We start from the raw sequence: 12,652 nt of genomic DNA, 5'->3' as shown, positions 1-12,652 counted from the left end.
GAGTCAAAGAAGTAAATATATGTAACCTAAATCCAGTAATCCAAAATTTGTTCGATATAAAAAAACCCTTTTTTCAATAATCACTCAAACAACTACAATTTTTCACTTATATTTTTTAAAATGTATGTTTAATGTTTTGCTGTCTAAAGTAGAGATTTGGTACATAGCTTTATGACTTAATTACAGAAAAATATTATTTTAATGCTTTATTTTCAAAATGGCGGGTTCTTAAAAATTTTGTAACGAAAATACGTTTGATTACAGGTAATATTTTTGAATTTTCTTCAGTTCAGGAATAATACCTGAGAAAGTTGATAGAGAGTTTTCGGACATCCTGTTTGTAGATTTATAGAATTATTCAAATAATATTTATAATACCTGATATGGCTTGAATTCGTCCTTTGCACCATCATTAGTTTTACTAATCCTAATCTTAATACTACTTTTAATTTGAAAGTGCCTTTGTATGTTTGTATTGTTTCACGCACAAACTACTCAACCGATTGTACTGGATTTTTACATGGAAATTCTTAGTCCCTGGGACAGGTCTATTCTTCTTTCGAAACTTCTTACGGGTTACATCCCACTGTCTTTAAAACAATTAAATTCCTATCTTGATCTCTAAAGTGGTGAAATATTAATTCAAAGAGCAAACGCTGTATTATGACAGCACGATCACATGTTAATTTAACTACTATTTTCTATTGTACTTTATAAATGTATTACAGAGTAAAATCATAAATTTACCAACCCTTCTTATTTCAACATAGTGGCATCAAGGCAAACCGATTAATTTATTCCGGATTTTACATAATGAACTGTGAGTGTGTTTGTGAATGTACATGTAAGATATTGAATTTAGTTTCCTTAGACATTGTGGAACCTTTTATTTACTGCACCTTAAGAAACAAAAACGGAGGGACTGGTGTTCAGTAACCCATTCGCTCCGTGACTACGATTTGAGGAAAAAAGCGAGCGCAGTGATCCGCGAAAATTGCACGTGAAATCACAAAACAATAAACTTTGCAGATATTTAATGCAATTTTTATGACAGAAAATCGTCGAGGGGGCATCGTATCCATTTCTCTCTGATGAGGAATACGATATTGATTATGTATATAAATACTGATATAATTCATAAGTTGGAGCGAATATGGATTGGGAAGCAAGAACATGTACTTTACTGCATCATTTAATGTATCATCTTTACATACAGATGACAACTGTCATAACGTAAGTATTGAAATGTGTGAGTATTATTGATGATGATTTTAGTTTTATTTTTCAATACCAATATCTATACAATTTAGAAAACTGTACTGTTTGGAATCAGTCAAAGGGCTGATCAGAAATATAAATTGAATTGTAATGGAAAGGCAATTATGTACCGTGCAAAAAACTTGAATAATCATGTGATGCCGCGCGGTCTGCCTTAATCGGGATTGTCGAGAAAGATAAGATAACAGCGACAACAATACCGATCGCAATACCTGGAAATGCTTGTTGATTGATGGAATGTTAGTTCTGTTACTCAACTACATCGTTTTATAACGTTCTAAGTTCATTGAAAAAAGTTTAAGCGTTGGGGGCATATAACGGAATCTGACCCTTGGGGGAAATGGAAAACTCCAAATTTGCGTTGGTAATATAATTAATTAGAACTAGAAGTACTAGACCTGAAATAAAATAACTACTCGCCGTTTTTTTTTTTTTTTTTTTTTTTTTTTTAACCCCTGACCCTCGTAAAATGAACGTTGCAAAATGGGTACCCAATGCATGATACATTACTAATTCTATTTTTAAATATCATAGGACCATATCGTATTACATAACGAATGCCTTCACTAAGAAAGCTAGGAGCTTCAACTTTGGAGTTCCTCTTCATTGGTCTAAAAAGGTTCAAGTGTTACTGAAATCGTTCGAGCTGTTCAATCAAATACACAGAATGTTGCATATAAATTGCGGGCGAAGCCGAGGGTATGTGCTAGTGTTTATAATAGACAGTCAATCAAGCATTTTTATACTTAATGATTTTTTTTTTATTAAAACTGCATTTAATATTATCTTTAAAGTAGATTCTACAATACCTACAATCTAAATTATCTGTTTGGATGAACTCTTCACACGATAGTAATTGAGTAAAGGGAAGTAAGAGGTATGGTTACTGTTAGGACGTTAAATTTAATATAAACAGACATTTCAGCCGTTCCGCCATTTGTAATATGCCCCCGCATTCAAATGAGCCATTTAAATTCTATAGGGGTTGAAAACGCTCCATATTAATTTCAAAACACAAATAAATACCCCTTATTCCAGTATTTAAGTATTACTCAAAATTTCAACTCTACAGTTTTATTAGTTTTTGTGTGGAGAAAGAACTCAATCTATTACATTTATTATAACTTTTACCCTCTTAATTATCAGGAGCATAATCTAAGAGAAATCAATTTACGTACTATTTTTTACATTCTTTATGAATAAATTACTTTTATTAACTGTTATCTGACAGTCTGTCAACAAATTAGATTCACTTTAGTATTCCTGATATATAAACGTCTTCGGAATGTAGTTTTAATTAAAAAATTATTGCATAACGATAATCCTAATTGAGTTCAAAATTATGAACTAATTTACACTGAATAAATAGTAGTTAATTGGGTTTAATAGGGTCTCAGATTTGACTTGATCAGTTTACAATTTATATGAATAATGTTTTTAACTCGCATTAGTCACACTTAAACCAATAGCCACACAGACACTTTTCGTTTCAAATCATTGTGCGGATACGGGTATAATAAAACACAGAGATAAATTTGATTGTTCCCTCCTATCACTTCGCTAACGCTTAGCCATCAATTATAGGAACCGATAATGTTGAGCTATGTAAACTTGCCCAATAAAAATGGACAAATCCCTACTCTAGAGAAATTCCAAATTTCTAGAAAGAGATATCAAACCAAGGGTTTTGGCGAATACCTATAAATATTTTTTTAGTTTCTAATAACGTTTAACGTTTAACGTTTCCAACGTTAAAATGTGAAAAATTTACAATAAAAGTATATAATTAAGCAAACCAGAAATAAATAAAACATTTGACCTAAATGCTCAGCTTTGCATTAAGTATTAATGTAAAAATACATACAAAAAAAACTTAAAACAGCTAATGAATTTCTATTACTATTTCTAATATTATATGTTAAAAAAACTTAAGATCCGGTAGATTCTTCTGTAGGAAATATTCGCTTTCACACGAGATTAACTAGATCTAATTTTAGACGACAGAATTGTTTTCTCGTTTTGGGGGATATTTCTGCATTTTTAAGGGCTGGAAATCATATCAACAGAATTGCACTTCTTGGAGTGTTACAATAACCCTCGAATTATTAATATAGAATAACCTAATACAAGAAAGAACTAATAATTCTAAACCTGTTAATCTGCCACTGTTCTACAATTAACAGTAGGAAGACACTATTATAATACTGTATATTTAATTAACGTCACATTTTCTTAACGCAATTATTTAATTGATTCATGTATAATCCACACGATGTATAATTTTACAGCTGGGATAGTAACAATTACAAACTAAGAAGGATATTGTCACCTTCAGTTTATAAGCGGTAATAACAGGATTGTACTGTAACACAATGTGCAGCAGAGACTATGAAGGCGCTGAGAGTAAACGCTAATAAAGCCGCAAACAATCTTCTTTGTTTGCTGCTAGTGATCCCATAGTTTCTGGAAAACTCTTCTTTCATCATCAACATTTAAATGTGAATGATATTATTAATAATAACTCTGATGTTATAGATATTATTATAATGCACTTTAACTCTAGATGTTGAGTTGTTACAGTAGTTGCTATTAATGAAGATTACAAAACTCTGAGCTACTCTTTCAGGGTAAAAATCACCGTTCATCCATTTGACCCATAACATCGAGGCCTCTGTGACTATTTATGACGCAGTACTTTTTGATATTCATCCAATCATCCTTATAATCATTTGCTGTGAATTAAGAACATGTATTTTTATCTGATTTCATAATGTAAGGTCTATAGGTGAGTATAAATATGTCCAAAATTAGGTGGTATAGATTTATTGTTTTCTGAGTTTAATGTACTTTGCCAATCTAATATACAACCCTACTACTACTACCATACTACTGTAACTTTTCCAACCCTACTTAATATTTTGAGAGGTAAACGATTCAAGAAGGGTAAATTCAGGTAAATCTTTCTATTTCACCCTCATGTCACAATTTCCTGGAGATTTTTTTAAATTTCCTTTGATTACGGAATCCAAAAACAACAATAAAAAATGTATGTTTGTATATAAATGGATAAAATACAGACCTGCAAACACGATAACTGCAATCAATTGAAAGAGATGCAGGCACTTTATCAAGAAAGCGATAAGATAACAGTATTATCTTGAGGATGCCGGGGTTTGACTGCCACAACTGAGTCGGTCTCTCCGACAACAGTCACTATGACTTCTCCACTCGTCATAGGAGACATTGTGCGCGCTGAAGAGGATGTGGTGGCCAGCGTCTCTGGACAGGTTGTCTCTACAGTCGGGCACAGCAGGAGCGATTCAGAGAGCAGCCTTGATGATCACAGACTTCTCCCTGTAAGCCACAATACAGGAGTCCGAAGCCTCCACATAAACAATTTGTACGCCAAGTCGGAGTCTCTCCACGTCGGGACCGACTATACCGTCGTGGTCAACTCTGGGCGTGAAGAAATCGTGCCGAGGCTCATATCTTACTTCGGCTGGGAAAGACGCAATCTTGGCCTGTACGGTAAGCACCTGCCTCATTATTTTACTTTATTACAATCCTTGCGATGGAAGTCCAGTTTAAATGGCCTAACCAGTATAAACCACTTACGGATTTACAAGAAAAGCCTTCCAGACTGTTCCTACTTGTAATTTCATAAACTTTCTAGTGTTAAAAGCTGACAGCAAATATACATTTATTAAATATATATTTAAATATTGAAAATAACATTATTGAAGTTATGGTTAACATTTGATTTATTTATCAGGTTTGCAGATTGAAAATATTTACAAAGTGAATAAATAAACAACATTAGAAGCACTGAAAATAAAAACTCGAAAAAAGAAGTGGGAATTGAACCGGCTGGCATAAACTCCTTACGGTGCACCACCAGAAACAATCAGGAACAGAGGAATATTCCTGAAGGTATGAACACAAAAGCTTTGAAAAGCATATAAAGATCTAACCACATAGAATGCACTCCAATGTATTACTAATCTGCAATAGACTCTCCCTCCGACTGATACGAAACTCCCAGAATGATACACTGGTTTTTGTCTGTAAGCAGTATATTTTTCGGATATTTAAAAAATGTGCTAAGTAATAAGTGTTGTATATCATTTTTTTGTTAGAAACCAGAAAAAAAATGTAAAATAATACAAATATGCACTTACTACAGTATTGTTTTTTTGTTTGTACAGAAATTAATAAATTTGTATCCTAAATTTTATATTTTCTAAGTTTTACTCCATGTAACTTTCGCATGACTTGAGATAGTAAGATACTGTAAATGTACAAAATATACAAAGTTTTGTAGTTAACAAAAAGATTATAACGTATATACACTTATTTACAACACGAAAATGTAAAGTATGTACAACTTTTTTTGGCCGTATGGTTATCCATAATGGTGCTTGATAAATTCATTGGGCAAGAGGAATATCAGATAATGATGAACTGTTTTCACTCTCAGTATAATTTTCACAACCCAATTCACATTCCACCAGTTTATAATCATCCAGACTACCTGACAACAAATCTTGCAAAGAAATATCATCGTGCACTTGGCGATATGTCACTTTCGTCATAAAAACTAATATTTTCATCATCCAATAGTTCACGTATATAATTTGAATAGCGAGAATCGCCCATTTTACAACATACAAATAAATTATACACAACTAGCCTACATAATAACCTAGCAACAGTAGCAACAAAGATCGTCAAGGCCGTGCAGCGCGTCACCAGCTGCATAGTCCGTCAGCTGTATGCCGTGCAGCATTTGGATCGATATCAGCTGACGAGTAATATTACGAATATAAACTATATAAAATTAATTTATATTTATGAGTAGAGGATTCGACTGGTGCAAGTTTTTGTCTCTATAACTTAAACGATTTGGGCGTAATAATAGTGGAAAGTTAACCCACGGCTGTGCCGTCTTTATCAGTTCACAAGCGGTATTGATGAACGTCTGTGCCGTCAGGCCATCAGTTCACAAGCTGTATTTATGAACGTCTGTGCCGTCAGCCATCAGTTCACAAGCTGTATTGATGAACGTCTGTGCCGTCGGCCATCAGTTCACAAGCGGTATTGATGAATGTCTGTGCCGTCAGCCATCAGTTCACAAGCTGTATTGATGAACGTCTGTGCTGTCGGCCATCAGTTCACAAGCGGTATTTATGAACGTCTGTGACGTCGGCCATCAGTTCATAAGCGGTATTGATGAACGTCTGTGCCGTCGGTCATCAGTTGGAGGGACCACCTCATTAGTGGTGTTGGAACGTTTTAGGCAACGCAGGTAAATTAAATACTACCCGAGTTATTTAGAAATAATATACTGTCAATATAACATAAATCAGTTATGATTTACAAATTTCTTGTGTAGGCTTTTGCACTTGTGAATTGTGAATTTTTATGCTCAAGTTATATGTCAGGGATCACATTCTAAACTGCAACCTAGTGTGTTTTGCTTTAATTTCCTGCATTATGTTGGCTAATCCATATATTTATTTACAGATACTATTTTCGGACTGCACCACAAATGGTATTTTCTCATAGTCACCCTCGTCACGATCTCGGTATTGACGTGTCTGGTGTCGGGTGTAGTGTTCTCCTTCAACTTTCTGGTGCTGTCTGATGACAAATCTCCCCCTCCCCCCACAAATCTCAAGGAAAGTGTTTCAGGTAAACGAGATTTAAGTACGTTTGGGTGACTGTACATGATTTAGTCAAGAAAACATTAGTTCCCAAAGTTCTGTGGAATGTACCAAAATTTGCGCTTAAGGTGGTGCAGTTAATTTTGGGTTTGGACAGCACTCTTTTTTAAATGCATAACTCTTTGAGATGGTTTCCTTAAATGAAGAAAAATTAAATTTAATTAGACAATATTTTAATCAAGCTCAACAATTTCTGAACATAAAAGAGTGGAACTTTTACAATATGTACATACATGTGTTAGTTTCGAAGAGTAACGTGTTTCATTAATTTATGAATTAAGAAAATTATATTTTTTTATAATTGATACTGTTAAAAACTTCGTGTTTTAATATAATTTGTATCAAATTATTTTTAAACTTATGTATAAAAATTAAATTTATGTTTAAGAAAATTGTGATTATACAATTGGCTGTAACAGTGCTTTGATCAAAATAATCGCTATTATAGTTTGACATTCTTTTTAAAGAGAAAAAAACTAATTAACTTATATAAATTAAAAATTGTATATAATAAAATTGTTTTATATACATAAATGAAGTAAACATAATTTAATTTATTAGTTTTATTTTTACTATAAAAAGGGTTATTTTGTAAATTTACTTTTTAATTTGAAGGTAACAAATTTTTGCATTATTTGTCCAAGAACGTTAATGGATAATTTTATTTTTTGAAAGGTATACCATCTTGCACTCAACTACTTCGTCCACATTGATCACGACATTTGTTTTAACATGTTATGTTAGCTGAACCTGTTGTGTTATAACACGTAGAGGTACATTTCCACACTGTACCTGTATATTTCTAATCAAACACGCGTTCGTTGTCTAGAAGAGGTGGTGGTGCTGCAGAAGTGGGTGTGGTATCTTCTAATAGCCATGGTGTCACTGAGCTGTCTCAACTTGGTCTCCACGGCGATGTTGGCTTACGACAAGTTCAAGAAGCCTAATCCCCGCCTCAGCGATTATGTGGACTCAGGTAAAATGGTAGTAAAGGATCGCTAGTAAAGGCGGGTACAACGGTTACCGCAAGATAACCGGATCAAGCAAGTCGAGCGTGGCTGCTGCTTGGATGAGTGACCGCTGAGCGATCCTGTCCTTGCAAGCAGCCACCTGCCCGGCCATTGGTGGTGATTCGGAAGAATCGGAAGTCACCTTGAAGCCGTTGGTCCCCAGGTTAAGTGTTGGAGAGGGCTTCTTAGCCCTAACTTCACCTGGTAAAATAAGACATCTTTACTTTACTTTACATTCCCAAATCAAATTATTTGTTAAGTGAGATCATATTTGATATCGGTCATACAGTTTTGAGCTAACTTCATTAATCCACTTGGTCAATTTTTATGACCACTGATTTACTTAGAGTTTTTCAGGTTTGTTTTGATAGAATTTGGTCAAATTTTGTTTAAATTATTCTTGGTCGAAGATTGTTGTACACTACCCCTCTATGTATTACCACTATTTTTAAGTGAGAGTACTCATATTACTTGTGGTTTTTAGACCTGTGTCTCCTGTATGATAAGCGATCTCATGCTGTGTTTCAAATTTGTATTATAGAAATTTAGTACAACGTATTTAGGTATGTAGTACACGTAAAAAGGTAGTCACTGCAGTGTTTAATACAATATATACTGGATGTGCTTTAACCCATTGGCTTATACATATTTTTACTATCAGCTCAACTGGAGTTATCCTATTAAAAATGCTAAAAACGTAAGAGTTTGTTATATGTTTATAAAAAATTTATTTTTCAAGTTATTTGGTTATATTTTATATATTTTTGGATTAACATGAAATGGGCTTTAATAATAAATAGATAGTGATATATTTGGTCATAATTTAAAAATAATAATGCTGTACAAACTAAAAAAGTTTTGGAATTTTTTAAATTTTAAATTTTTGTTTACTCAAATAATATAAAATGAAATACCCCATTGTTGCTTTTATTTTATTTGAAATGTATTTCTCTACCGAGCAATACTAGAATATGTGTATATATATATGCATAATTTGTCAGAATAAATGTGTTTTCTAAATACTGAAAATTCCAAGAATATTGATTTTTTTCTCTTGTAGTACACTAATATTCTTATAGTAACTTATTATTCATTTAAATTTCAATTAACTGTAGTATTGCAGTTTTTCTTGTGTGTTACAACAATATTAGTCTAATTTATACTAACATTTGGTTGAAAAAGAAGTTTAAAAAAATTATTTAGATGGCACTGTACTTGTCACGGAACGGTTCCGTGATACAAGGCCAATGGGTTAAGTACTCTATCAAATGTCCCCATTCGATTTGTCAGGGCAAATTCATTAATTACATTAAATATTTGTTAGATTTCTTCTAACAAAGTTTCTTATCTTACTTTAAATTGTCAATCCGTTCCAGTTCCACGACACCTTCTGATCATGGCACCGCGGATAATGAACCGCCGCTCCTGGAATGCCGCTCCGCCCTTAGGCACCTTGGATGTCAACCGGTTGCCGGTCAAGATGGTAGTGGTCACCCACACCGAAACGGAACCCTGCTCGTCCCCGGATCTGTGTCGGGAGCAGATAAACAGCCTGCAACGGACCCACATGGGCGCCAGAGATTGGCTGGATATCGCCTACAACTTCCTGATCGGCGAGGACGGATCGGTCTATATTGGCCGCGGCTGGGACTTTCTGGGGTCTCACACCAAAGGACACAACGTTGGCAATCTCGGGGTGGCGTTGATGGGCACCTTCGCCCACTTGGAGCCCACCAACGAGCAGATGGAAGCGCTGAGAAAACTCATTCAGTTGGGCGTCAAGATGAATAAGATATCGGACAGTTACAGTCTGGTGTGTCAGTGTCAACTACAGGTGGTCGACTTCCCCGAGGTGAAGTTGATGGAGAAGCTTAAATCTTGGGAGAGGTTCCAGAGGGACCTTCCAGTGATAAGGAGGAGTGAGGTTTAGAAATGACAAAACAGCTCAGCTAACCCGTAAGATATTTTTACATTTCAAGAATGTTCCTATTTACCAAGGGCTCTCAATCTTTCAAGCTTTGAGTTTCTCTTAGTACACTGAAATTTGGTCAGTGTACCTCCCATCTACTATCATCACCTTATGTGTCCAACACAACAGTAAGATTTGTACTAGTAGATTAGGTTAGACTTTAGATTTGTACGTTTAAAAATTAAATATTTGATGCATTTCTATTAACGTTTAATATTACCTCGAATTCCTTTTAACATAGTCTTTGCCTATACATATTTTCGCCAGTGTTTTGTGTACATAAAACAATGAAACTTGCTATTGTACAGTATATGACACTTTGTAACTTAGTGAGAAGGTCAGCACTGTTGGTCTTTTACAAGTTTTTAAATATCTAGTTTTAGCAGCGACAAAGCACACAACAAGTCTCTTTCAACGTCCAGTTTTGCTCCATCTATGCGTTAAGTGAGAGTTTTACTGACAAATTTTAATTTCCCAAAGCGACTTGCGGTTAAACAGAAAGATAACTCAACCAAAAATTTTCAAAACCATTTTTAAAATTCCTCCTCTGCTTGAGAATCACATAAATGTTGATTGCCTATTCCTGAATATGGCCAGGAAGTACACCCATGTCAATTTTAACAGGATCTCTTCTCAACTTAAATTTCGAGCTCTGTGTTTTAAATCTAAAAAATACTGGCTAATTTTATTTTTAAGCAATACCAAATGCCGTAATACAAGGTCTTTAAATTATTGAAACAGCTTTCTTCTTTTCTATTCAAAACTTCCAATAAAATAGAGTTTGAAATGTCTAGGCCGCATGAAATCCAGATAATGATATTATTATTGATATTAGATATAGATATCATTATTCAAGACAGCATTGCAACGAAAGCACCGAGGTTTGTAATAACTGTTTTTGTTAAAGCAAATGAATCAATTTTTAATTTAATCATCACTATACAGTTTGAAGTTTGTTTTTGACGATGGATGGATTGTGAAGGAAACGTGATTTTTTTCAGAATGTTTGCCGTCGTCCAGTGATACAAATAAATCGATAACACTAAGTTTCGAGATTTACAATTCATATACCTTTTCAGGTATATGAATTTTTTAAAGCACGTAAATAAAAGGTTACTGGTTTGAGTGATGTTTTGTGGTGACTTGTTTTTATCTATAAAAATATTTAATTTCAATAAGAAGAATTAATTATTAATAAAAAATTGTGTTTTTAGATTACGTTTAATTAAATAATAATTTCCTTAATTCATAAATGAATACTACTACTTGTTATTCTTTGAAATTACAACTCACGTAAATATAAAACTTACGTAACTTATTGGAACCTGATTGAAATATTACCTAAATTTCCTCCTTTAAAGGCAAATTCCCAACAAGAATCTAGTGCACAACTTAAGGGCTTCAGGCACCATAGTTTCTTGTTGTGAACACTTGACGTAGAAACTTGTCATAGGTTACAAATTTGTTTAGTTTGGATAAAACGTCGAATTACCAAAAATCGTGGCCATGTTGCTTTCAGGGGGCATAATCCAAAGCTACAGGGACTACGGGGACAAAGATATCTTTCCATTCTGCCCTGCATGCGTAAGACAGGTAAGTTATTCCCTTCCTTTACTTGCATGCTGGAAAAAAAAAACGATATAGGTATACAAAATCAAATTACAAAAAAGTCTACCATTTAGTTTGCCTAGGAACAAAACAAGTGCTAAGTGAGACCCTTGTGGTTGACCGAGAATACATTAGCGACAGTGAGGTCGGTGTAAACACAGATACACACACCTGTCATCCATGGATTGGGCGTGGTTCTGGGCGTGGGCTTGTCATCCTTTAGATATAAATACTCCGATCTTATTTGTGCTGTTAATGAATGAATATACAGACTAAGCAAACCCGTTGTTTGGCCGCAACCACAGGTTCAAATGTAATAATATTGTGGGTTGACACGATTTATAAGATGGTTTATTATTAGCAGATATAGTAACGAATTAAAATCTATCGGTATTCTTGTTAGTTTTGATGGGGGGGGCACAATGGGAGGTTTACGAAAGGGTTAACTATAATTTTTCTCCGATATTTTGTGTAGCTTTACACAATTAAAACCATAATACACTTGAATTTTAGTTATGTTATCGTTACCCAACTGGGTAAAGACAATGAAAGTTAACATTTTCAGCCAAATATACGACACTCTTGTGGTTTGCTGACGGTGATTTAACTTGTGTTAATAGCGTGTTTGGTGGTTCGTATTAACTTTGCTATAAAGGTGATGAAGTTCACCCCTTAGGAAATCTGAAAGCGGTAGTTTCTCTTTAATCATATTTTGTCAAAACATTATCAAAAATGCCATAAACTCTCGTCATATTATTATAATTGTTACAAATTTGACTAAAATTAACCTATAAGTGACATTGAACAATAAGCGTGTAGACAAGTGGACTCAGTCCATGGCCAGTGGAGAAATTTATCAGGAACAATTTATTTCCCCATGCCAGCTATTATCCATTAAAAAAACTGGTTTATCCAATACCTATAATGCAAAGATTCATTCATGGTGTTTACTTCTTCATAAAATTGAGGGAATAACATTTTGAAAACTCTACATCTCAAAAATCTAAGTTTGTTTTTGAAATTTATCAGAAACGAAATATTTCCCCGTGCCAGCTATTACACAT

The 12,652-nt window shown here is 34.0% G+C and overlaps 1 protein-coding gene across 2 annotated transcripts; it reads left to right on the top strand.

Moving 5' to 3' along the window:
* Nucleotides 1-4,450: 4,450 nt before the first annotated feature.
* On the top strand, nt 4,451-10,183 carry LOC124355344 (N-acetylmuramoyl-L-alanine amidase-like). Of its 2 annotated transcripts, none has more exons than XM_046806449.1 (4): nt 4,451-4,806; nt 6,802-6,969; nt 7,834-7,977; nt 9,388-10,183. In XM_046806449.1, the coding sequence occupies exons 1-4, from the start codon at nt 4,494-4,496 to the stop codon at nt 9,939-9,941; spliced, it is 1,179 nt and encodes a 392-aa protein (XP_046662405.1). In that variant the 5' UTR covers nt 4,451-4,493; the 3' UTR covers nt 9,942-10,183. The 2 variants fall into 2 exon arrangements, with proteins under 2 accessions (XP_046662405.1, XP_046662404.1); XM_046806448.1 differs by having other exon boundaries at nt 7,831-7,977.
* The last annotated feature ends 2,469 nt before the right edge of the window (nt 10,184-12,652 follow it).

This window comes from Homalodisca vitripennis, chromosome 2, assembly GCF_021130785.1.
Source record: "Homalodisca vitripennis isolate AUS2020 chromosome 2, UT_GWSS_2.1, whole genome shotgun sequence".
Taxonomy (NCBI): domain Eukaryota; kingdom Metazoa; phylum Arthropoda; class Insecta; order Hemiptera; family Cicadellidae; genus Homalodisca; species Homalodisca vitripennis.
The sequence above is the reverse complement of the archived record's forward strand: the minus strand, read 5'-3'. Positions and strand labels throughout refer to the sequence as shown.

Excerpts from the sequence above, each read along its gene's own strand:
- LOC124355344 (XM_046806448.1), top strand. The coding sequence starts at position 4,494 with ATGACTTCTCCACTCGTCATAGGAGACATTGTGCGCGCTGAAGAGGAT. Across the intron at positions 6,970-7,830 it reads TCTCAAGGAAAGTGTTTCAG|AAGAGGTGGTGGTGCTGCAG; the intron begins GTAAACGAGATT and ends TTCGTTGTCTAG. Across the intron at positions 7,978-9,387 it reads CAGCGATTATGTGGACTCAG|TTCCACGACACCTTCTGATC; the intron begins GTAAAATGGTAG and ends AATCCGTTCCAG.